Source organism: Psittacula echo, assembly GCF_963264785.1.
Source record: "Psittacula echo genome assembly, chromosome: 3".
In the NCBI taxonomy this organism is placed as follows: Eukaryota; Metazoa; Chordata; class Aves; order Psittaciformes; family Psittacidae; genus Psittacula; species Psittacula echo.
In genome coordinates, this window is record NC_137736.1 from 47,245,521 (window position 1) to 47,272,428 (window position 26,908).

The 26,908-nt window shown below is 43.2% G+C and overlaps 1 protein-coding gene across 1 annotated transcript in view; it reads right to left on the reverse strand.

Annotated features, from left to right (window-relative positions):
- NHS (NHS actin remodeling regulator) overlaps window positions 1-26,908 on the reverse strand; it is a gene marked incomplete at its 5' end in the record, with an annotated part of 254,050 nt that overhangs the window by 6,578 nt on the left and 220,564 nt on the right. The window contains 5 exons of the mRNA XM_080614308.1: window positions 55-186; window positions 3,449-3,641; window positions 5,866-5,928; window positions 14,450-14,583; window positions 16,930-17,082. Coding sequence (XP_080470434.1) covers window positions 55-186; window positions 3,449-3,641; window positions 5,866-5,928; window positions 14,450-14,583; window positions 16,930-17,082 — 675 coding nt within the window. The remainder of the gene's footprint in view (window positions 1-54; window positions 187-3,448; window positions 3,642-5,865; window positions 5,929-14,449; window positions 14,584-16,929; window positions 17,083-26,908) is intronic.

Here is a 26,908-nt window from a genome sequence, read left to right on the forward strand (position 1 = left end):
GTAATTTAAGTTGGTTAGAAAGCTATCTACGGAAGATTTGTATTTATACTACACCTATTTCTTGTTGCACTCTTCTGGGGATGCCAGAGATGGTTTTCCTCCTCCTCAACTTTCGTCTCCGCTGTAGTACAGATTGTGAATGAACAAGAGAGCAGCGTATACTAGCCTCTCTGTCAAAACCAACTCCTGCAACCCATAAATAGGTCTCATTAGCCTTTAGAAATAGTAAACAAATTTTCATGGCTGGAACACAGTGGAGGTATGTGAGCTTGGATTAAGCCTGTGAATAAACATAAGGGAGCCCTTATGTAGCTCTTATGTAAATTATATCACAGTATATCACAGTTTTACATCTAATTCCAGCTCCCCCTCAGCAGCCTGGTCTGCCAAAAATAACAGAAGGCATAAAAAAAAAAAAAAAAAAAAAGGAAAAGAAAAGAAAATCAGAAAGAAAAATAGAGTTGAGAGCTCTTGGTAACCGGGCATCTTTCTTACAGCTATTTATCCATCTGTCATAGGGACAATGACAGTAACTTGTCTGCAAAGTGTAATCTGTTCAGCTATAGCCTGACTTATTTTAAGCAACTAAGCATAAGAAAACAATTTAAGGTTTTAACGCCATATTGCAGTAGCTGGGCACTTCTTAGGAGACCAATATGCCAAGGGGGCTAACATTTTAAAAAGGAAGGAGACAGCTAAAATGGTGCCGAATCTCTGTGCAAGTTTAGAGAGCATTCTTCATGACAGTGACACATGGCCAAGGGTGACATAAAGAGGCAGCTGCTATTTATTTGCGTGCATCAGGAAGGGGCCTGATTTTCACAAGTGCTCAGCACACAGTGGGAAGTGTGGGAGTCCACTCTGGGAATCAGCTCATACAGTCAATCAAGATCCTCAGTTTGGATTTAGGAGCCCAAGTTCACCGGCACATTTATTTATGACCACAGCTATACAGAATAGGCCAGAATTCCTCATTTTCTTTATGTTTCCATGGCATTAGCACAGGGAAGTGTCTTTCACTTTGTTTTTCACACAGTGTTGTCAAAAGAGAATTAAAAGGAGGCCCACCAGAAAATGAGCACCAATCTGCACAACTGTACACTCACGCTCTCTAAAGCTGACACGGGACAGGCTGGAAAAAATGTGCCAGGTCCATAAAAACACTTAACATAAGGATCGCTGGTACAGTGGTTTGTAATCTTAAGAAAAACGAACAAATTAAACCAAACAGAAGGAAAAAAAAAAAATCCTGATAAGAAGCTCTATTTTCATAGCGTATAATTATAGAAAACATAATTATACACAGACATACACATACATATTACATTACATAACAATGTAAAACATTAAAAAGTAACTTTCTTGTAAAAGTTCTTCTTGAAATCTACTACAGTGAAATACAGGCTTCAGACAGATGTCCTGTAACCACCAATGCCCCTGGAATAAGCAGAGGAAGAACTTTCTTTAATATGGAACAAAAGTGCTGTAAAGTCCAACAACAGTCATTGTAAAAAAGTGAACATTTCTCAGGGTTGGGAGAAGCTTAAAAAACAAACAAACAAACAAAAAACCAAACCAGAGAACTGAAAGCAAACTCTTTGAAACAAAAAAATCAATCAGCATCACTGCTGGTTTTCCAGCAACTGTGAGTTAGCCAAACATGCTCTGTGCGCCAGATGCACGGGGGTAATCTCCAAGAGGCAAGTGGAAGAGGGTATATTCTCCCCGTGACGCATACAAATTATTCCCATTAGTGCTAATGAGAATGATACACATAAACATCCAGAAGATTACATACCATTCTTGATCTGTAAAACTGATCAGTGGAAATTTGGTTCCAATGTATGGCAGGTGGAGTCTAGGCAAAAATGGCTATTACTGGAAAAGTTAACATTGGTCCCAGACCTAACTCTCCTCTGAACTGCATCAGGTGATGTTAGCCACATTAGAAAGCCTACATCAGTAAGGGTCCTATACTGAATCTAGAAAGGGCATTAATTTAACACCATCTACCTCATGAAAACGTGCCACACTATCTATGACTTTCCATGGGCATTAAACAGTGGCAGTGCCCAAGCTGCAACCTCAACCAGCTGGCTCCCAACCTCCAGCCTGGCAGGGTCTATGCAAGCTCTGACAGCCAGTGACTCTTCCTTCTGTGGAATCCCAGCCAGCCAGAAGCACCATCCTGGTGGCAGTGACACCGCTCCTGGCTGCCACCTCCCCAGGTAGGCAGAGCCGGTGGCACGGTGCAGTGTCCCCTTCTGGTGGAGGGGAACAGGGACCGTGTTGCCATCACCAGGAGGATTTATACAGCTGACGGTGGAGCTGATGGGGACTTGTTACTGTGACACTGTAGGATAGATGTGCTTCAAGCCCAAAAGCCCAGAGCCCCTCAGCTTGGGGCTGAAGCTGCACTGTGGGCATACCCTCCCCAGCACCATGGTGAACCCTGCAGCCTGTCTTGCAGGAAGGTTGGGCACCACTGGTAGACACAGGAAATGGGGTGTGAGGGGCTGTAACCTCTCCCCCAAACCCCCAGATACTGGGAAAATAGAATTAAATATAGGTATTTTCTCTGGGGAATGAAGGCTAACTGAATGCTGCTTCTTTTTTTTTCTGATTGCTTATATTCAAGTCTATAACCATGAAAGTCATCCCACTTTATGCTCTTAAATTAATCAACACTTAATCAAAATATTATTGAGGAAAACTCAGATCAACTTTATGTTTACCACAGCCCTCTGGAAGGAGAGAAAGAGAAAAAGAGAAAGAGAAAAACAGCCTGATTTTTGATTCTGGAAATAAGTCATCTATCACATTTAGTAAGTAAAATAGCTGCTAATTCTATAAACAAATTGTCCTTCAAATAAATCTAGTCAAATGTATCCAAACGTTATAGAAAGAAAAGAAAATGGTATTACTATACCTTCAGCATAGCTGCATGTAAAGAGATCTCAAAGCGATGGTTTGCATGCTATACAGTCATGCCTCACATGTTTTAAGCACTGCAAATAGTAGCCTACATTCTCTAGTTTTTCTTCTCCTGCTACACATGATAATCATATGATTAATTTTGGTGGCTTTCTGCAGGATTTCAGTCAGCTACATTGAAAAAGTTATTTGAGGTCTTTGTAAATACAGACTGTAGGTTATGTACACAACGAAAGTACATTGTTTATACAGGGAACCAGTGTTACGTTATACTCAATACTATAACATGACTACAAAAATATGGACCAAATTAATCCTAGATGCGGCTTCAGTGACTCCAGTGGTCACGCATGAGGGATGAATTTAGCCCACTGACTTCCAGAAACTAAATCCTCAAGCTAGGGTCTTTGCCCCAGACTGCACAATTGTGAGTTCAAACAAATTAAACAAAATAAGTACTTGACCTCCCTTGAACCATGCAATAAGTACAAGAAGAAATAGAAGAGATTTGTACCAGTGACATTGATGGGGATAATGCAAGAAGAAATCACTTGGGCATCTTGTTTCATTTTCTCCTCTGGAGTTGGGAGAGGTAGTGCTTTACTCCAATTGGTTTGTTTATCCAGTGTAGAAGGGATATTGTGTATTGGATTTTTCGGCCTCTGCCCTAACATGACATCTGTATCTTCGTCCTCTGGTGGATGGGACTGCAAATGAATACATTCAAAGTCAGTGTTCCCACTCAGGCACACAAAGCTGATTTTGAAAGAAAGCAGACACACAGATCAGAAATCAATTACAGGGATGCAAGGAGGAATTGTTCTAGGTAAGTCACACCGCCCAAGCTATTCTCCAGTGGAAAAGTAACAACCTGCTAATAGGAGAAAAATACCTCAACATACTGGAACTCAGCATATTTACAGGGCATTTACAGGACATCTCCTCTGTCAGAAGGGGCACTCCTGCATCCATGGGTAGCCCTTGCAAACATGCCCTCAATTACCATCAGCATTAGACACATGGGCCCTCATTTGCATCCACAACCTTTTGAAGACCCGTCTGCTGATTACTAGTGAGGACTGGTTCCATAGAACCGTTCATTTGAGGACAAGCATCAGAAGGCCCAAAGTTTTAACGGAGATGCCTCTGTACTTCAGAAAACCATTTACATTACATTTTTACAAACTCAGACCATGAGCAGACCAAAGTTACAGCCACCCAGCAGCTGTGCGTGGGAAGCAGCAGGCATTAACAGTACCACGGCAGGGGGACAGTGGCCGAAGAGAAGAGTAGCCGCCACCAGAAGAAATTCAGAGAGTTATTTAGAAACCATACACATTTTTACAGCATGATATGAGAAGTGCTAGATATGGAAGATAAAGAAACAGAAAAAAAAGTAAACTGCATAGAAGAAACACAGATGGTTTGTTTTCTTTTAGAAGAAATAACAAATCCCCCAACACCACCATGTCCTTCAAAGCCACTATCGTTTCATCTAAACTAATCATCAGAAATAAATTAAGCACAATTTCATGTGGTGCTGGCTACCCGCTCGGGTTTGGGAGCCTCTTTGTTTGCAAAAAAAGTTTCTGTTTAAATTCGAAGGGGTGGAGGGGAGAAACACTTACCTTTTCCTGCCTAATTTCCCTCCCTCTTTCCATTAATACATTCTTCTATAAGCTGTGATAACTCTTCAAGCAGCCCAGGACGTCCATCTGCCTCTCAGATTTTAAAAATGAAGTGCAATTCCTTTCAGGCCAGCTTTCTCTTCAGTCCTGAATTCCCAGCTGCTTAACTACCAGCCTTCCCCCTCACGCCTGCTGTTTACACTTCATTTGCCAGTTTTAGTTTCGGTAGCAAACATGGTGAAGATAAAATATTACTCCCCAGCCCCTTGGCAGGGCGTTGAGGAGGTGGGTGTTGAACACCGCAGGATCGCGCCCGGGCTGCCATTGTACTTCTGTCATTCCTCCACCCAGGCTCCTCACAAATCCTGGCGGAATTAACCATCTCAGGCTTGCCAAACAGCATTTACACCCCGGCCCCAAAAGCATTTAAGATCTTAACTCGGCAGCTACTACTTAAACTGTTGGAGGGCACTTACTTACCTTGCCAGCATCACCTCCTGCAGCACCCCTAGACCTGAGACAACGCACGTTTCCTCCTCCTCCCGCCCACAGAAATCCCCCTTTTCCCACGTAGGATTTCAGTCAAACATCACAGCCTTCTTTCTGCCTGCAGCTTTTGTGCCGAACCTCAGCAGACGTGAATAGCTCATATAAACTTCAAGCACAAAAGACTTTGTTTCCTAGGTAACTTCCCCCCCCCCAAAGTTCGTCGCATGCATGCAAAAAACCAACCCTTGCACACACGCACGGACGCATGGACACACACACACACACACACACACAGAGGCTGCATTTGTTGCCAGTCCCTCCTCTGGATGGCAATGAGGTACTGGACAAAGCAGGCAAAGTGACCCTGGCTGCCAGAGCTCCTCCTCTCTGAACACTGGCATCACCACAGGACCAGAGAATAAATACCCACTGTCATGCTGGCATTGCCTGAATAATTTCTTACCATACATAAAAGCAAAAAAAAGGGGCAGTTTGGCAAAAATGTCACAAGAGAATGAAATGCAATCGCTAATGCTATTGAGCCTGTCCTGATTTCAGGCCTTCTAAAGGTGGTGATAGGAGGAGGTGGACCTTGTGGCCATAAGCCCCTGAAACCCATACAAGGTTAAGAATGAAAGAAGGGGGAAAGAAAGAAAAGATTTATTGCGTCTTACTGACATGAGAAAAACAGAAAAGGCTTCTTTTAGCACAGCGAAGTTAGTAAGTGAAAAGCAAGCAAGAGGAAGGGTTAGGATCTGGAAGGGAGTAGAGTGAGACAGGGCTGTTAATTGAGGATTGCTTGTTTTTCCAGTACCTTTCTACTCCAGGGGGTCATGTGGCAACACTCAATTGGGGAGGGCGAGCGGGTGCTGTTAAACTATAAACATGAAATGTAAAAAAAACAAAAACAAAAATAAATTCAAATTAAAAACATACTCAAGACGTTTCTGGTAAAAGCACATCATTTCTGTTTGGATAAATTAGCATCAGAGGCAAAACAAGCTGAGATTTCCTCCCTGTTTCCTAGGGGTGGGTTTGTTCCCCAGAACAGATCACTTCTCTATGAAATGCAGCTCAAGCAACTGTGCCCACAGAGTGGTTTGGATCCCTGTGAAGTCTGTGCTGATTTTGCCTACTCAGACTAAAGAAAACTGCAGTGAAATTGGTTTAAACTCCTTGTATGGACATGCTTAAATTGTACCAAGAATGTCTTGTATTGATTTGTTAACTCAAACTGTGTACTGCCTGGAGCTGAAGCAGTGCAGGGTACATATCCAATTACATTATAAATGATCTATTTCATAATATAAGGGAAATTTTTTTGCACGACGTATGGAAGCAATGGATATAAATAATGCTGGTCCTGAGGGTGATTTATCAAATACATTGATTGTTAAGGTTTTCTGACGTTATCATTACATCTCTAAGATTGCAATCATTGTGTCAGGGTGACAATGGCAAATTGGCTTTTTGTTACTTTTTATAATGCTTGAAAGGAAAAACAGTGATGCCCACAATACCCTGGGGTTCACTGAATCTCTGAACCTCAAAAATCCTCTTCTGGCAGAAACTCTATTGCAATGTCCTGTTTTCACAATCAAGGCATGAAGGATGACTTCTTTTGAAATAGTAAATAAGAAAAAAAAAGGGGGGGATAAAGAAAACAGGTCTGTTGATCACTCTGGAAAGCTCTAGCACATATTTCTCGTTGGGGTTTATTATATTCACTTGCATTAGTTAGCAGACTTGTCAAATAAAAGCCTTTGAACATTTTTCCTCTCGGTCATTATCAGCACCACTGTGATAGATGAACCACAAACGTCAGTTAAAAAGACTGCATTTTACGGTCCTCCTGTCAAAAAAAAAAAGCTGTGGTGAGTCTCAAAAGGCCAAATTCTCTGTCTTGTCCGATGCTCCTCCTAGACATCTGCTTTGCCCCGGTTCCTTATGCAGGACTAAAACCATGGGAAGCCTCCAGATGAACTGCCCATAAGCCTTACTGGAGAGATGAGTGTGGAAATCAAAAGAGGACTGTTGCCAGTTAACGTTTCCAGCAGGTTACTTTCTACCCAGGTCAGTGCAAACAGTTCTTCTAAGCTGGGAAAAGTCCTTATCACAGGAAAAACACCACTGCTCATGAAACAAAGGCTATGGAGATACTGAATGCATCAACCAGTTCAGCCTACTCTTTAGATACCCAAGGATGATTTCCGTCTGGGTCCTCCAGCTGATTTTCCTTTCACCTGCCTTGAGCAGATTGACTGCAGTTAATGTGATCAGGATTTGAACTGAAATTCAGCTTCCCCATGGAAGGTATTAGAGGATCTCTGGGGAGGGTCCAAACAGTGGGAGACAAATGCTGCTGAGGTGACAAGAGTTCAGGAGATGAAAATCTTTGCAATGTCCCACAAAGGCCTATCTATGATGGTCCTAGTCAGCATACAAGGAGAAGAGCATGTGAGGGATCTTCCACCCCAAGCTCCAAGCATGGCTACATGCAGAAGCCACTCAGGGCCAAACCTCCCCAGGAAAAACAGTGGGACCTTGACTTTAGCCTAGGAGAGAATAGTGTGGGCTACAGCCAACACAGGCAATTTCTGGCTATCCATTTGTCTGTCCTCTTGGTGCAGGGCTTTCCTACCTCTCCAACATGCCGCTCTGCCTGATGCCTCCAAGAAACACCCATCCAGTTACATGTACCCCCAGCCACCATTTTATATGCCAAAGTCTCAGGTCCCTGTTTGAGCATGTCAGGACAAACTTCCTAGGTAGGTTCCTACCATGAAGAGATAGGACAAGAATAGAGGTGATCAGGAAAATTTCAGCTCCTGCTGTCACACTGCTGCTCCTGAAAAAGCCACTACTACCTCACCAAAGGGTCTCAAGGTGACCTACTGCCCATTCCTGTGTGATGCCCACGGTGGGGCATCCAAGGAATGCTGGGGTACAGCAGTAGACTCAGCATTTCGACATCTCCACGCTGGGGAAAGGAGAGAGCTGCCAGTCTCTAAATTTTCTCATTCACTCAGAAGACCAGAATATCTCTAAATGTTCTGAGTAAACACATAATTAAGGAAGAAATTATTACTGTATACCCAAGGCTGTTCTGGTCTGATGGGCAAATCTGCAGCTAGGCAGTTTTCAAAGTGAATTTCGTTTGTGTGGGTGTGCTTGGCAAACAGCAATGGTGATAATCAATCTGTTAAATACAAAGCCAGAATACTTTAAATAGGCATTTTTCTTTAATGGGCTAAGATTGCTTTGAAACCAAACTGGTGAGTAATTGCTCAAATAGGGATTTATTCTGCAATCACTGACAAATGTGAGCATCTTTATTTTCTGAGCTACCCCGTCAACTTCACTTGCAGACGTTTCTGTGCACTACAACAAAAAAGTCACATATCCAAGTCTGACCTAGTCAACAAGTCTTCCCCTATAGAGAAAGCGGCATTGTTGCAGAGCAATTCAGCTCTCCTTCATTCAGCATTTAACGCTGTGTCAGATGAAGCATCTCTAAACACTCTTCCCACTAATTTTAGGAAGAGCTTAGTGTTACTTGCAGGTACAGTAACAAGACAAAAATGTCAGTTCAGCCCCTCTCCTGTTTTCCATCACCCAGTGCCTTGAGTTGCCACTGTTGTTTGGGATCTTCAAGATTTAAGGGAAGACTAGTGCATTAAAGGCATATACCTAGTCTGCCTTACCTATAGTGACAGCATTACAGAAGATACCTGGGCTTTCACAGTTAGTGCACAGGGCATACTGAACACAGTGCAATGGCAGAAGGAAAAACATAAACCCAAGAATAAAGAACTAGTTTTTCTAGAATGCTAAAGCCTTGTCAAGAGCAATTATCCTCAACATGTTTGTCAAATTTAGGCATGGCTGAGTTGACTCCTTACCCCCCAGCTGTGTTTGACCATGTAGGCAAGGTGTTACCTCAGAGGAAATCTGAGTGGCTGAGTCCCGACCCCCAGCAGCATAGGGCCAGTGCCAACACAGCCTTGATGAGGGCAGGAGATGGCTAGCAGCACAGCACTATTGTTCAAAGGATTATTTTTGACTCCTGCCACCTAAAATTTGTAGCTAACAAAAAGCATAACGGATCAATGTTATTTCTGACTTCAGGCTTCTATAGTGCCAGGTGGGGGAAACCTCCTTCCCAGGATGACGTTATGAATAAAGTGGGTGATATTCACCCGAGCGGAGCATCTGCATTTAGCTTCAGCCTCTGCAAGCTTCCTATATGGTCCATTTTCAGCAGCAAACAGAACATACATACAGGATGCTTTCACATTATGTGGCAAAAAAAATATGTATGTATTAATAGTACCTCCTGACTTCTTGCTTGAAAGCAATCATACATGTACTGGAAAGGTAACCTGTATAATAAGTGTGAGCTAGTGTTTAATCCCACATTCATGAGTTGCATACTGACTCCTTCTGCGGCCCTGGGTGAAACCTCCGTGTCTTCCTTTCTCTGCCTGTAAAACTGAGAGCTTGCTGCTTCATTAACTCACATGAGTTATGGAAAATGGTATTGATTTACATGTTGGAAAAATTAAACGTCTGGGAAAAGGAGAAGAAATACTAATAAAAAGTCAGGAGCTTTCCAGTGTTTTCAGAGCATAGTTGACTGTTTGACTATTTAATTAGGAATTAACATTTGTACCTATACAGCAGTTTTCTTACCCAGACAACTGATGCTGAAAAGAAGATAATGGGAATATTTCTGACCGTGTTATTTCTGTTGTGAAACACAATCCTGCTCACCTGCCTGCTCCCAATGTTTATGTTTCTGTATGTTTAATTCTGCTCAAGTTTTTGTTATATCTGCTTGTGGGTGTTTTCTCTTTTGGAGCATCACAAATGCGATCTGTTAAAGTACTGACAATCCTTTAATGATTAATGTACTGCTCCAATGTTTTGACAAGGTAAAGACAAAATGAAGACATGTTTTCTGACAGAAGTCATACCACACATGGCATTCCATCAGACAAAGGTACAAAACAACCATCCCACAATACAGGGTATTTGGTATTAGGCTCATGGCACAAACAGTGCAATACATACGTACACATATATTAATTCATTCTGATGGATAATGCCAGGAAGGTTTTATTTCAAACAGCTACAGACAGGATTTGCACACAGAAAGTGCAGAGCCCAACTTGTGCCTTAACTCAGTTATTTTATTTGAGGCTTTGCGTGTCTTCAGCACAAAACTGTGTGAAAGTCAGTACATTCAGTTGTGCTTCCTTTTGCTGTACAAAGCATCCTAAAGCAGACCACAGAGAATATTTTTTAAGTGGCATGAAGTGAAATAAAATTACCCAGTGCATCATTTTCTCTTCACATTTGCTCTAGCTGAGGTCTCAGAGACAGGCAAAGCCTAGCTGGAAAACAACCTTCTCCTTCTTGTCCCTTAGATTTCTGCTCAGATTATAATTGTGACAAAAACCGAGACTGAGCTTTGTGCAATTGTGAGTGCGAATTTCCAAATATTGAGTTCCTTGCTTCATCTCCCTTGTTTTATTGTAACAGCTGTGCCATGAGAGGTTTGAGAAAGTGCAGTCCCATGACATTCTGAACTTGAACACTTGAGATTTTGGAGCCTGGCCAGATGGACTTGGAAAAAACAGAGAAATAAAAAACTATTTACAAAATCAAAGAGAAGGCTGAAATGCAGTTAGAATGACACAGCATCTTCACACTCAGCAACTGGCCTCAGCAGTGCTACAGGCAGGGTTGTCATGGGAACACATGTAAGGAACATTTTCCTCATTTTATCAAGTCCATAACTTCCCCATACTCTCCTCAGATTATCTGAGGTTTGTTTCATTTTTGTTGTGGGTTTTTTTTTCCATTGGCAAAAATGCCTGAATGAATGATACTCATGAATGTGTTTGGTTGTATCGTTCTTTTGTGTACAGAGTGACGAAGTACGCCAGAGCTTTTCAGCTTTAAAAATTCATGACTGAGATGGATAGGAAAGTAAAATCATGTCTGCAAAACCAGGAGGAGTATGGAGAAAGGGAATGTGGAAGCAATGCTTACTGCTTCTCACAGTCTAAGAACTAGAAGTGAGGCACCAGGTTTGAAACAAACAAAAGATACATTTTCATACAGATTGTTAAAATCGTTACAGGATGCTGTTGAGTCCAAAGGTGTAAATTTGCTAAAAAAAAAAAAAAAAAAAAAAAAAAAAAAAAAAAAAAGTAGATTAAGCAAGTCTCAAAATCAAGGCAGACAGGTTCCTTAGCGGTTATTATTCTGTGTTTGACCTCTGGCTCAGGAGCTCTGCTCTGTAACCAATTTCTGTATGAAACTGGAAGGATAAATCATGGGACAATAAACTGCATAAACCATGCCTTGTTGTTATACTGCTTCCTGAAGGATCCCTTCTAGCCTCTGGGCTAAGTGGACCTTTCATCAGACAAATCAGGGCAGTTCCTGTAACAAGAGTAGACTATAAAGCTAACTTCGAACTTGTCTTCGCTGGGACACAAAAGATCATATAATTTCTAGTTCTTTACTTCTTCTCCATGAAAAAATTGTCTTGTGATGGAACAGTCTAAAATGTTCCTGCAGACCCATTTATACTGGCATTAGACACTTTGTGCTTGAATTCATTTGGTCTTTCTTGGAATTTGTGGGACTTTGGCATCTTCTTCCTTGTAAAGATAAGTCATGCATAAAATGAATCTTCATCTCTTGTGATGTATTTTCTCTAGCACAATATACAAGATCTTTGGAAAAGCTCATAGCCACCTAATTAGCAATAAAAACAGCTGCCAAAAGGCACAAATATGGAAGCTTTGGCTGGCTTTAGGCACAGGTGACGTGTTTTTCAGTAGCTTTCAGTAGTGATAGTTCTCACAGGTCACACAGTGGAAATCTGAACATCTCTCAAAATCAAGCCATTTATTTCAGTACCTTAATTTATGCATTTAACTCAGTCAGTTTGGAAAAGTCAGATCCTGTAACTTTTAAAAATTTCCCAGCTTCTCATTGAGCCCTTTCCCAATTTAAAAGAAACAATCCCTTCCCTAATTCATAAGAAACACAGAAAGGGGCTTTTATTGTTGTTTAGTACTGTGTTCACCAGCACATTCCCAATGCATCAGAAAAGTGGAATATATGATGGACTACTATGCCATGAATAAAAATTCTTGTGGGATTTAGCATCTTTAGCTCATTTATGAATGCAACAGGACTGGAATCAGATATCAAACATTACCAACAGTCCCTGAAATAACTACACATTTGCACATGTCAAAAAACTTACGCCAAAAAGGGCAAGCTAGCCAATAACAGCATTCTCAACTTTCTCTCGGAATGGTATCATTAAGTCATGAAGGCTTGCACCATATCAATTAGCTGTTCATTGTTGCAGTGTCCCATCAAAATCTTTTATTAACCTTCTGCCAGACAGAGCATTCATGTGCACCTTCATCTTACCTTATTTTCTCTGATTTTTAGAGTTGCCCCACGAACAAGGAGTGCTCTCAGAAATAGGTCAAAGCACTTTGAAGTACCCTGGCCTTGGTGTATTCGCAATTATCAAAGCAGAATATTGCCAGATGCCTTGAAATCAATAGGATTTCAGCCTCCAGCAGCTACTTTTTCCTTAAGGAAACACTGAACCTGGTCAGCTTCCAAAAAAACGTCCAATATGGGTGGCACAAAACTTAACATTTTTCTTCTTGAAAAGAAAAAGGTGGACTTGCAGATAAAGCCAAGACATCTGCATTCAGCATGACTAAATTTTGCCAACTAATACAGGACTCAGAGGGTTGCCCACTATTTATTATTATTTTGTGCTCTACAGATGGAAGTAATGTCTAGAACACACTGGTTGTTTTCCAAACACAACAAAGATTCAGGCCTTTCACCACTGAGTATGCAATTTCAAAAGGCATGCCTTGTTCCCCATCTGATACTAGGAGAACTTTGTGTCTAGTATACTGTCCAAACTATTATCTGTAACTAGTTCTGATCCACAAGACATGAGGTCACCTCTCCTCTGCCTTTCAGTGACCCTACAATAGCACTTAGCTTTGATGATGGCTTAGAAAGAAAAAAACAGAAAAGGTTTCTCCTTTCTGTCTTCCAGTTCTTTTCTGTGCTTTTCTTCTCTATTCCTTAACATCACGATATCTTCCTTCAGTTGAATCATAAGGTCTGCAAATTTAATCAGTTCAAACACTGCAGTGATGGTGATGCTTTCCTTGAAATTATGCAGATAAGCAGCCAAAAAGCCAGAATAATCAAACTAATCAAAATGTTACCATGCATTTCATGCTTTCAAATGAGAAACAAAACTCTTCTTATGGACTGGCTAGCTGACATTTTCGTCCCTGGACAAGCGCTTTACGCTGTAACACATTTACCACTACAGGATTCGAAATGGTTAATATAATGGATTAGGATAAATATACTTGCATTTTTAACCTAAGTAAGTGCGATTCATAGCTACACACTTACAATGTGCTCATAATGGATAGCATCTCTGTAGATGCCAATATCCGTGTAGCTGCAGATGCAGGACAGACCTATCCCTACACTGAGGGCTGGCATTAAGACTTGACTTAAAAGTCAAATCCAGGTCTGACCTGTGGAGTTTAAACTGGTTTGAGGAATGCAATGGCTACTATGGCACTTTCATAGGTCAAACGCTCAGAGCCACAGAGGTACCAAATTCCTGAAAACAGTGAGAATTGTGGACCCAGTCAGAGTTAAATTTGTGGATCTGGTGCATTTCCTTTAACGATGATAAATACCGTATTGTCCACCACAATTTGATTTCAAAATAGTGCAGCAGTGGCAAGTCAGCACAGACATACAGGACATACAAGACCAGCTCTTCAGCTGGAGTTCCCACTTGGCTGGCTGCAAGGACATATGTGATATGAAGCATCTGAAAAAAACATATGGAGATGGATAGTGTAGAACAGGACTGTTGCCCATATACACATGGGAAGTGATGTTCCTTGTAGCTGAAGAAGTGCTGCTGAGGCTATCTGCACACGTGAGCCTCAAGGCAGCACTCAAAGACCTTGAGTTCTTGGCTCCTGGCAATGCTAATGCTAAGGCTAAAGTTACAGCACTTTCTGAAATTACAGGAGGGTTTTGGAAGTGCTACCTGAAGCAGGAGAGAAGAATGTAAATCACTGCAAGGAGAAGTGTGAGAATGTGCTGGCCACAGGAGAAATAGAAAAGGTTTCTCAATGGAAATGTCCATCCTGGGGCTGGCTGCTGTATGCTGTAACCTTTGTTATGCTGCCAACAGTCAGCTGTGTTGTACCTGCACAGGCTTGGGTAAGGGCACTGGCACATTTAGGCCCCATAATGGCTAATAATGTGTTTGTGTGTGATAGCTGCAGTGAAAGACTTACTGGTAGCAAGTGTCGGTCCTTTATCGCTTGCCTCTTTTGACTGCAGATTGCAGGGAAGGGAGGAAAGGGAGGAGCCACCACAGCAATGGGGCCTTGCACTTTTTGCTCTCTCTTATCACCTCGGCTTCGGTGTTCTGTTTTGGGTGAGAAAGGAGACATGAGTCTTTTTGACTGTTAAAAACATATAAACAGCACAACAAAAACACATACAGGACATGGACTTCAAAGATGAAGGTCCTGCTCTTCCACACTGACCAGTATCTATGATCCCTGTTGCAACCAAAGGGGGCAAGCACTTATTGGACATCCCAGCCCCTGTAAGAATAATGTTCATATAATACACCCCTGCGTGTGCACTGGAGCTGGATTGTCCCCAGATGGGATTTATAAACTTTTTCCCAAGTGACAAAGGAGCTACCTTCTAGGCACTTGGGAGCCAAGCCCTGGTTCCCCATGGGAACCTGCAGCTCCTGGTGCCTTGAAACATCAAGATGTGGTAATGTTTGCACTCTACCCATATAAAATACACTCCTCTGAGGGGAAAGAAAGAAACACAGCCCTGGGTAGGGTTTCCTTCCTTGGCTGCAGGGCAGTGCTGGGTCCTGAGAATTAGCTGGACATTATGAAGGTTGTTACAGCGGCAGCTCTGTGTCCCGGGATGAAGGAGATCACCCTGGAAAAGTCAAAATGTCTCTTGTCCCACAGAAGCCTTCCTTCACCATGGGCTTACAACATATAGCCCTTTTCCAACATGAGTCCCAAGTCTCTGAAACCTTCCAAGTGAATGGGAGAATGATTATGGACTTCCCATCTCTAACTTTAAGTGACAGTTAGATAATTACTGTTTGCAAGGAGTGCTTCTGGAAGGAGATGACAGATTTACCGGATGAACATAGCTATGATCCAGCCAACCATGTTTGCTGCTAGCATAGCTGTTTTCTAATATAATGTTTAGTTTTAATTCTGTATAAACAGATAAAGAGAGAATTAAATTCTGATCGGAAAAATAACTGAGACACAATGAAAACTTTTAGGGGAAATTTCGGATTATATTTTCACTCCAGTATATGCAGTTATTTGCAAAATAAAATAAATCAGGACGTGACAAGCTACCTGCACAGCTGCCGTTAAACGTGGAGGATGGGAAACTGCCAAAACTGAGATTTGTAACCTTAAAATGATGAGGCATTTTCTGACAGCTGCCTTCCCGTGCTGCTGTCAGGATTGCTCCTGCCCACAAGGTGGCAGGCAGAGACCAGCCTGGTCCTGGGACAACTGCAAAGCAGAGCCGCTAAAGAGCAAAAAAGCCAACTTCTGCTCTACTGTAACAGTACCGTCATTGCAATTCAGCTGTATCGCTCTCTGCAGTGCTATGAAGATGTACTGCATCCACAGTGTGTTCCTGAGCTAAAATCTGCGGAGAGGGTCAAATGTGGTAATTAATTGGAATATTTTATCCAGCTAGCAGATGCTTTGCAGATCCAAGTAATCGATTATTATTATAACTGGGTAACAATAATAAATGAGAAAGGCAATGATAGCTGTTGGTGCAAAACATTTCCAACACAAGATGCTGCTGCTGAACATTTTGAGGGTGACTTGCATGGATTTTCTCCTTTCTTACGGCACAGAAGAAAGGCTTGTTTGCTTACTTTTACTTGCTTCCCAGTAAGGATTTTCCCTTGGTTAGGTTCCCAGTGAAAACTGACCTTTCTCCATCTTTTACCTTCCCTATAGTGTGCTGCTGTAGGACCATCCAGACGTTTGCACCTAGCAAATTCCCTTCATGGTAGGGATCCAGGAGCCTCGTTATGACCTTGATTGCTCCTGCTTCCTTCCTGTGTGGCATGATTTGGTTTTGAGGCTACAGGTCTCCAGTCTGTTAGGCAACATCAGGAGGTGTTCCCTGGACTGGGGAGGGGACACCTGCCTGACCCTTCCAAGTTATTCAGGTCATCACCTGGCTTTCAGCTGCCACCCTTGAAGGATGCAGGTCTCCCCTAGTGTAGACAACTTAGTCTCTGTGGAGACTCTGCAATACCATGGGGCTCCAGTTTCAGCCCTTGGGAAGTTTAATCTTATCTGTCCTGGAGCTGAGACATTGTCTAACATCTGTTTAGTGAAGGGAGACAAGATGGCCTTATTGAAATACTCAGTACCTCCATCCTTTTGGGGTCAGTGCATGGATTTGCTCACATGATTACACTTTCATAGGAAACATATAAACCAAGAATGTAAAACGGAAAAGCAGAAAGTCATTTTCAGCTCTCCTCTAGTAACCATAAACAAGCTGAAGAGGGCAAAAGCCTTTTTACTGCTAGAGTTACATCTTCAGGTTTATTTCTTAGACTGAGTACCTCACTCTCAGTGGAGACCAGTGGCCACAGCCCAGTGGCTGTGCCTGAGCACCCTGCTGCTGCCCGGAGGGGATTGTGGAGAGGTGTCACGAGCATGGAGCCAGAGTGTGTGCAAGCACCTACCTCTGCGCAAGGCCCGCAGATGCTGCTTGGCGTGGTGGTGCAGCTCCTCCACGCAAGGTGGTCTGGTGGAGGGGAGGAAGATGTTTCTTTGCTGATGCCAAGGTGCTCGGTAATAGACACTCAGTTTGCTCTCTGCATCCAGGTTGGAGACAGCTGTAGGATAAAAATGGAGCGCAAGGTAAGGCTCCTAGCCTCTCTTACATCAACCTAGCTAAAAGGCAAAGGCTCTCGCTTAGAACAGCATTGCCAAGAACAAGCACTGGGGATGTTACAGCACCTCTCCTCCCACCAAATAACACTGACCATTATCTTCTCTGTGTTTCCACACCACATTACACAACTCAGCATTTAGACAATGTGCTTCTGCCAAATTGCAAATGGCTCTATTGAAGCAAGGAGGTGCAATGGTACTGTATTGGTCTTAAATATATGGACTAAAGGGATAATAATTTTATAGATAGCAAAATGAAAGCACAAAGAAGCTATGCAACCTTCCCACAGTGACATTTTGGGCAAGGGCAGAGGGAGGAATGGGTCTTTCATTTACCGATTCTCTTGCCAATATGCTCTTTCACTACATCATGTTGCACGACTGATTTCTGACACAGGTTGCTAGCTCGTTCTCTTCGAGCACATAATGACTGAGGTTAACTGCCCGCCATGCTGAGCGACTTTAACTGTCACTTATCAAAAGATGCTGCCTTAATAGACAGGGACATGTAAAGGACAGGAACACTTCAACTCCTCTACAGAGAAATCCCAGAAGTCTGCCTCTGAAAGTTACATGAACCAAGTCCACTAAAGGTTTGAGAGAATTTCTCAGGAGAGATGTGTCCAACCTCAGTGTAAGCAGTAGTTAGCTTTCCAAGCACCAAAGTAGGAGAGGAGGGTCATACCAGCACTCTTCCCTAGCAAGATGCACGGAGCAGGCTTGTCCCGTCTGTGCTCAGCAGCCTACCTAATGCAGCACAGTGAGAGGCCACGCCAAAGAAAGGGGTTTGCAGCAGGATGTCCACAGCAGTATACTGTCTCCAACCAAGGAGCTATCACATTTTGGGGCTCTCATATTTTCCATGCTTTCACACTCTCCGACCTGCAGGAGCAGTTGCCATTTTTCAACGAGGAGTCAGTGCAACCTGCAGAGAGCTGCCCTCTATTGGAGATGCTTTACTCGTCTTTAATGCAAAACAACATTCACTTGGGCTGAAGGCATACCAGTGCTTTGTATAGAGAAAGGAACTGGGAAAGTACAGTAGGAGAAGAAGAAGGAGGAAGCAGACAAGAGGGGATACCTAGGAACCATGCTGCCACGCGTAGCATGCTGACAGATTTTATCAGTTTCTTTGCTAAAAAAAAAAAACCAACCCATTCATAAAACTTTGTGGGTGTCATGATGGAAGTAGTGGTATAATATGATGATAGGCCTGTGGAAGAGCTCAGTCTCAGAGCACCACCAAAGGGACCCTGAGCTCTGTGTCCAGTTGGCAGCCTTGCCTTGCTGCTCAGTGGAATTTTACAGGTGAGGTTTCACTCAGTTTACAGCATGTTTGCAGTGCTGCTCCATGCAACTGGTCATGGCATTACTGCAAGGAAAGGCACCAAGGTGAAGAAAACAATGACTGAAAGTGCAGGGGAGTTGTAGGGTGTTTGTTCATCAAGAGGATTTACTGATTAAATTACTGACATTGTAATAGCATTATGTTGCCAAGTCACATGCAGAGCTTTCGATGGCTTGTCTGTCTCACAGCTGCATTAGGTGAATATTTCACTGGCACTATGTCTATTTTACAGACTGGGTACTGAGACACAAAGCAACGTGCCCCGATCCTGTTCTGAGCCACACTGCCTCCTTGGAAGCGCAGGGCAAAAATCTGTGATAGTAATGATACTGCACCCATTCTTTCTGTCACTGAGGATATGTGATATTCATAATCACAAACTGTACCCTGGAGGCTAATGAAACAGCAGGCACAAGCAGTTCCTTCCTACTTCCAGAAAAAAAATCTGTCTAGACTGAAGCTCCAGTAGTTCCTTTGACAGAGCTCCCTGAGTGAGTGGGAAGTTTTACCTACTCATGAAATGTTCAGGCATTTCATTGGACTAGAATAGATTTCCCTGCAAAATTTAACTGGTAGGAAGCTCTTCTGGCTTTGGCAGTGTTTTACAAATAAGAAGAGTAGGAGTTGGGTTAATATACTTTGTGTAAGACTTAAAAATAAAACCAAACTAATACAATTCTGCTACTTACTTCTTGTAGACACACATTGCTGTTTGCAGACAAAATAGCATGACCTCTTAGCCATCCAACAAGACCCGCTTAGCCAGCAAACCTGGCAGAGCTGTGCATAGTGCTGTACCAGAAGAAAAATGAAGCACAAATACATTGCTTATCTTCAAATGATAGGGCACTAAGAAGCTTACAGTACCCTGTGCCATGGCTCCAGCCAGCGTGCATCCATATCTTCTTGCCTTTCCGTGCAGGAGCTCTGATTTGCCGTGTCAGGGAATATGCCCCACTGACACCAAGAAAGCAGAAATGTTGCAGAATACACACTGAACTGATCAGTCCTTTAAAATACTTAAAAGCTGGAGTAGATTTTCCGGGAGGTCCAGAATAGAAACTTAAAGAGCTGGCAGAAGTTCTGTGAGGGGATGAATGTTCTCAGCCTGCAGTGGGAGAGAAGCTCAGAGGGAGGGAGAAGCACTGAGTAGGGCAGAGGACAATGCTAGCCTAAGGACAAATAAGTATAAACTCACTATGAATGCAATTAGGCTGGATGCTTGAAGAACAGCATCCCAACCTCAGAGCAGCAAAGCTGTAGAAAAGCCTCCTGGAAGGGGGAAGAAGGGGGAAAAAGCTAACCAGTAAGCAAGAGAGCCTGCACCCTTTCTGAAGGGGATTACCAGATGTGATTGCCCACTGAAAGAGGGACCTGCTTCCATTTCACTCCTTGCACACTGTCCTTTGCACTTGTCCTTCCATATCCTTTACACATTGCCTATGCTCCTGCAACAGCATCTTGCCTGGCTCTCGCTGTTTGGGCATGGGCCCTGGGGAGCTGGGCACCATTGCTGAGAGCTGAAGCCAGAGGCTACAACTAAAAAGCTTCCACTAAAAGATAAAAGCCAACCCTGTGGTAGGGTAATTCAGCAGTCAAAGACCACTGGGCTGAGATCTAGAAGACCTCTGCAGTCAAAGATTCACCACATGTTTCTGCTAAGAGCCTGGGTTAAATATTAACACTCCCTATGCCTCTGTTCTGTAAAATAGGAATAGAGTATCTCTTTCAGCCAGCACTTCCTTTTACTCAGTCTTTTACACTGCAGGCTGTTTTCACAATGCCGAGCCTGTGCGTGGCTGTAGCCCCTCAGCATCATCATAATACGCATAATAAATAAAGCAATACAGAAACCGTAAAGCCACAGTCTTTAAATCATTAACAGCTGGACACCACAGTGAATGAGAAAAAAAGCTGGTACAGATACAGGGAATGCTGCATTTCAGGCATCAGATATAGATTGCTAATGTATTTTTAGTGGGTGCTTTGATCAATTGAGAATATACAAGTGAATCATATAAACTATCGTGTTCATTTCATTCCTGAGTTAAAGTAATTGTGTGTGGGGTGTTTTTGTCTTGTGGGATGACAAAATGACAAAAGACCATTTAAATGGATTCTCCACTACATTCTGTGGATCCATTAACGTTGGCTGGTTTCCTGACAACCAATGTCAAACAGACATACACTAATGGCTATTCTCATGAGAAGATTTTTGAAGGTTTCCAAATAGCTGTTTTATCAAAGTTGATCATATTTATCATTTTTAGACCCTTCTCAGCTTCCCATCCTCTCATTCACTCTCCCTCCCTCCTTCAGCAAAGCAGAAAAAGGATCCTGTCGTAGCAGAGCTGGATGCTTGAAGGTTGTGCGGCTTTAGTGCACTCAGGCGTATTTGTTCTAATAATAACACCACAAAGGCCAAGCAAGAAAGATTTCTGCTCTATTTATTTGATAGATCCAGGGGTTTCCCCCCCTCCAACTCCGTCTGCTTCTCTAAACACTTGCCTCCCCCCCTCCAGCTCCTTCTGTTTCTCAACTTCTGATTATTTTTTTCTGTATTATAATTGCTATCAGGTGCCGGGGCGGGGGAGAGGGGGAGGGATGTGTAGGGTAGGTAGGTAGGTGGGGGAAGATCATTTCCTATGTTTTGCGGTTCAAAGAGAAAATACAATTTGGCATAAACTGTGAAAATTGTGCAGCCTGGAGGGGATTTGAGTGGCAAGCAAAGAAGGTGCCTACATGCTGAGGGACAGAGCCCAGAGCTGTCACACCCTGAGCTCCTGCTCAAGCAAACCCAAACCTGCAGCTGTTGAACCCTCATTAAAGTATCTGAATTCCAAAAGACAAGTAAACACAATTAAAAAGGAACAGACTAGCAAATAAGCCTATTCCAGGGCCCAATTACTCTTATGAGAGGCTCTAATGACACAGGCCCTTTGCAGGAGCTGCAAAGAGCTGGGGGCTGCACATCCAGCAGATCTCCACCTCTCCTCCCTGCACAGGTGTGGGATGCTCTTGAAGGCTGCCATGGCCAGCAGCACCATGGTTGTCAGGAAACCAGCCAATGTTAACGGATCCACAGAAGGGAAGCCCTTCTTTTCCACTGTCAAGGTGGCTGTCCTGTCATTTTATCAAATTATATTTTTTTCCAGGCATTTCAGGTAAAAATGGAGACATTTTTCTTGTGATTCAATGTATGTTCACCCAGCTTTGCATAAATAGGCGTATACTAGCAGCAGAGTTCAACCTGATCAAACTTCCCTACCTCCTGCTCAGGTCAGCAGTGGAGTTACTGCCTGCTAAATTCATGTGAAAATATCACAAGAGAATTAATTCTGAGAAAGACCAGATTATCTCAAAGACTAGGCAGTCTGGCAACACATCCAACTTTATCATGCATTTTAGTGCATAAATGTTTCATTGAGGCAAGTGCTGAGTCTGATGTGAATTTTATTTATAGCCCTGAATGTCTCTAATGTATGCTTCCCCCAAGTACTCATGTCTCCACTATAACACCCGGAGGGCTTAAGCCTACAAGGCTGGTAAAAATCTACAGTCACTTCTCTGCTGTACATGTCCCACATGCATCAGCAAGCTCAGTACTTTCCAAACGTCTCCCTCTGTGGCTGTTGCTTCACAGTGATGGCACAGAGGGTGCCAGGGCTTACTCAGCAGGGACACAGGAGCCTGGAGCTCCTCGGAGGTGGGACAATTGCTGTTTTATTCCTCCCAATCATGTACGCACCCAGACATTTCCCCCCGGTTTTGACCTATTTGCCAATGGCAAACCTCACCAACTGGAACCACAAATAGGTTTTTGGATGATCTACCTTCCTGTCGCATCTTTATTAAAGGATTGAAAAATGCCCATGCAAAGAGAGTGTGTTGGCAGGGCTGCTGTTCCTTGCAAATAAGGCACCTGGCTCTTCATCATTTCCATCACTCAGCTGAGCCACAGCAACCTCACCATAATTTCACCAACTACCTACAGTGACTACCACCTACAAGCATGGACATGCACACAATTTCCCTCACACCTCTAGAAGAAAAGTACCAAACAACTGGAGCCAGAAATCCAGACATACCCTGGTGCCCTCGAGAACCCTCTTTCACCCTGGCAGGGCCAAGATGCCCTTTCCCCACCAAGGGGAAGAAATAACTTCTGTCTATGTCAGCACCAGAGCAACACCTGAGAGTGGTGGCTTTCTCTTCTGAAGCCCTTTTGCAGTGGGGAACATCCAATGATGGGAAGAGGACAGATGCTCTGGCCTCTTGGCACAGTGGGTGCTGCTGAGGACCCTGCCTGTGCTTCCCTGTCTTCCTCTCCCCTGGGCAGCTGTGTGCAGTCCAGCTCCCCCAGGAGATGTGAGAGCTGAGGCAGGTCCTACCTAGGCCTTAACAGAGCTTTCTAAGTGTGCTTCTCACATAAGACAAGAAATTTGTTCCCCTTCTTGGTCACATCTTTTGTTCCTGCTTTCCTGGTGTACTCTGATGTTCGTGAAGGTGCTGTTCATTACAGACATTTCCTTTTCACACCTCACAGCACCCACTGTCACAGGGCTGTGGGTGATTGATGCCCCGTTTTGGGTCATTTGCTCCTTGGTTACTTCTCTCTGGGAGCCCATGCTGGAAAACATGGCTTGTATTGGCTTTGAACATCACTATTTATTATTGCTATTATCACAGCAGAAACCCAAATGATTTCTGAGGATTTTCTGCGCTGTGTAACTAGGTGGATGTGAGGAGCTAACTCCAGTGGTACAGGCCGTGAGACATAGCTTGAGCAGCCGGTCTGGACCTGAAGCCTGGATCACCACATCTGTCCTGCCACCGGCATTTACGTGTGCAAATCAAAGCCATCATGACTGTCTACACAGGCTGCAGCTGCCCTCCAGACAAACAGAAGAGGAGACATGACAAAACAAGTTAAGTCTTTAGCTATGTGTGGGCAGCAACATGAGCACAATTATTATTCTGCTCTGCACTCATGGATGGACAATTTAGCAAATTTTTCAAAGTCAAGCAAAAAGGCAGAAGTTTCACCGACAGCAGAAACTGTTGAGAAAGACCATGATCTTTTATGCTCTTTGTGCTGTTTTATTTCTTGCCACTGCTGGTGGTGTTTAAACATATTTTTAACTGCTTTTTCTAACTCTGTCAGATAAGTTACAGCAGCCAGAATGGGACTTGATATTTCAAAGTATTTCAAAGCTGTCACTGCAGGAGAGACAATAACCTCTCAGAAATACAAAGCATTTTGTATGTTCAAGCCTTCATTCCTGTGAGCTCTTCTCTAGCCAACGATTTCTTCCTCTTCTTTTATTCCTGTTTCATTCCTGTTTTACATGGCCTTTAAGAGTTCCCTGCAGGGGAATCGTAAAAAAGACAGACAACACGGGAGTCCTGCCTGGCAACCTTGATGTTGCCATTAGGTTGACTATTCTTCTGGAGTATTCATTTCATACTCATTTCAGTTTGCTACCATGCTCCATGAGAAAACAAAAAGCTGACTAAAAGGTAACCAAAAAGCCAGTAAAATAGTGAAGGCATAAACAGTGTTAAAGAAAAAAACACAAACCAAACAAGTTTAAAGTTACTGGACCTAGTGGTAAGAATGGATGGTTATAGCAAGGATGATATGATGTCACACACACACACACACGTACGATGTTTGGGTACACACACACTAGACAGCATGTAACTGAAATCAGTGTCTCAAGACAGCCATTTCAATCCTGCATGCTTAATTAGTTGAAAGCACTTCTCCCAATTTGATGCACTTTCAGCACTTGTCAACACAGATTTTTTCCCATGCTGACCCTTTGCATTACTCCCACTCTTGATGCGCAGCAAGATAAAGTCTCTTATCTCTGGCAGTGTAGTGTGTAGTGTGTGATCTCTATAAAACACTTTGCAAGACCATTTTTAGATATCCTCTGCAATTCTCTCTCTCTCTCACTGCTCCTCTATTTTTCTCCTGCATTAACTCAGCCCAAACCACTACTAAGCTTGCCCAAGTTGCTCCAGCAGGTCACCCTAATGCTCTCCCTTTTATCAGAGAGGTGTTCTTCTCTGATAGCAACATTGCTGTGATGTTGTTGTCAGATCAGTCACTCTGATTTCACATGCCAGCACCCAAGAACAAAGTTTTACAAAATTCATTTACTATTCTACCTGCCTTGGTAAATGCTTAACTTCAGAATGTTCCGAAAAATATACTTTCACATTCCCCAGCTTATAGACATTTTTGTGATAGGTCAAACAGTGTTTTGGCAGCAGTTTTACTGTATCTTGCGTATTCTCGTACTCCAAACGTTCAATTGCCCTGCATATTTCTATCAGAACATTTACACCTAAAGTGGTCATTTTCCAGTAATAGCTGGGGATCCTCCTCACACATTGGAGCACCTATTTCCACATCAGCCTCCATAATACAAACAACCTCTCTATGATTGCGAACATACAGACCACCTGTAAAAGACTGTGAGCCTTGAAAAAGCATGCTGGAAGATGACTTGACATAGAATACGCTGTGTTTGTCATATAAGAAGATAAGATTCAGATGACTTATTCCAAGTACAGCAAGTATATCTCTGCTTTCCTTGAAATCTTCATAAACCACAACCTTCCATCAAAGCTCTAAGAGTTAGTCTCCATCAATCTCTGTACCTTCTCCGTTTGGCTCTCAGAAGTGGCATTTAGCATCAATTATGCCAGCAGTGCTGTGATACATGTACCTGTCTCCTGGATGGCAGGTTGAGGGCATCAACTTATTCTCTGAAGGGTATCAGGCGGCCACCAGTAGGTGACAGCTTTTTGTTTACTGCTGACCTGTCCTTCACTCAAGCTGATAACCTGTATGAAAAAATGCCCTATATCCCCATTGCTTCATCTTATTAGTCCCTGATATGTCTCCCAACAAGTAGCCATTGTTTTGGAAGGGTAACACATACGCTATAGTGGAAAACCACTGTGAAATGTGAAAAGCAAAACCAAATCAAAGACACAGGTTACATTTTGTACCTAGTATAAAAGTACTTGGGATGTTTTTCTGGATCTAGTTTGACCCTCTTGCCTTCAGCAAACTGCATGGGGAAGCCAGTATCTGAGGTTGGAGGCTGCTCCCAAGTGAAAAACAAGACTGAAGAGTTTACACAGAAAACGAACAAGATGGGCCTCTCTTCCCTTACACTGGCACCTCAAGTAGGCTGAGAAATCAAACCTCCAAAAGTCAGGAACAACAAGCCATGTGTTAAGAGTAGAGGCGGTGTCTCGTATTTCACACTTCTTCCTCCCCATCAGTCTTTTTCAGCGTGCTTGGCTAGATGCCCTGAATCCTGCTTGACTTCAAGTTGAGGAAAGTAGCAACAGTTTCTTCCAATTATATTTAGTAAGTACTATGCTACTATTGCTACATGTGTTCTTTTGAATTACTCACAGACATCTGGGAGAAGACAGAAAGTCAGTCATCATGGAGGGACCAACAGCAGCTCTATTTTCTTCCCCTGGGGAAACATTCTTCGTGCTCCTGCAGCACCATCAGTCCTTTCCTGTAGAGGGACTCAGAGACCTGGCTCTGTCTCAGGCCAATAATTGCTCTTGAGGTCATGCATGTCCCAGGAAGCTTCCTCCCCGTAATGGTAAGCCAATATTTCTTGCGGCAGGCAACAAAACTCACATGCATGACTCTGCAAGGTTACTCCTGAGCCACCCTTATGGTGGCTGGGCACAGGGATGCAGTTAAAGATACAATCACTTCACTGTGTAGCTCCTCTGGGTCTTTTCAGGAAAATTCTTCTCCAAACTCAGTTAATACCCAAGTCCTCCATCACCAGACCTCTCAAATATTCATTTTGGCTCTGGCCTCCCAAGTGTTTTAACTGAAGCCCAGTTTCAGACAACAGGCTGTAAACTAGGCTTGCACAGCACCAAACCCATGAAGGGGCTCTGGGCCAGGAGAAGAGTCCTATTTCAACACTGTCAAGCAATATCCCTTTCCAGTACCACTTCTGACAAGAGTTGTATGTAAAACATTAGAGCAAATGCAGCTATAAGGGTTTAGAGAGCCACGCTAAGAAGCCAGCTAGGAAGAAGTAACATGGCTTGCTGACCTGCTGAGTTTCACTTGTTGAAACAACATTGAACACGGTCCTTTTTGTTTTGTAAGGGGAGGGAGAGCCATCTGAAAATATAGATTTCTGCTCCCTCCCCTTCTATACTTTCTCCAAAGAATTGGTTTTAATGAAGAAACCTGCTTAGGGATGGATTCTTGTTGGCCTTGCAAGTCCCCTCCACCCTGCCCTGCACTGCCAAGGACATGTCCCAGCACCACTCCCCGCTAGGGCTCCAGCCTCTCCCCTCCGGGCTTTTGGGGCTTGAATTTAGCCCTTAATCTGTAAAGCAAAGACTTGTTATGA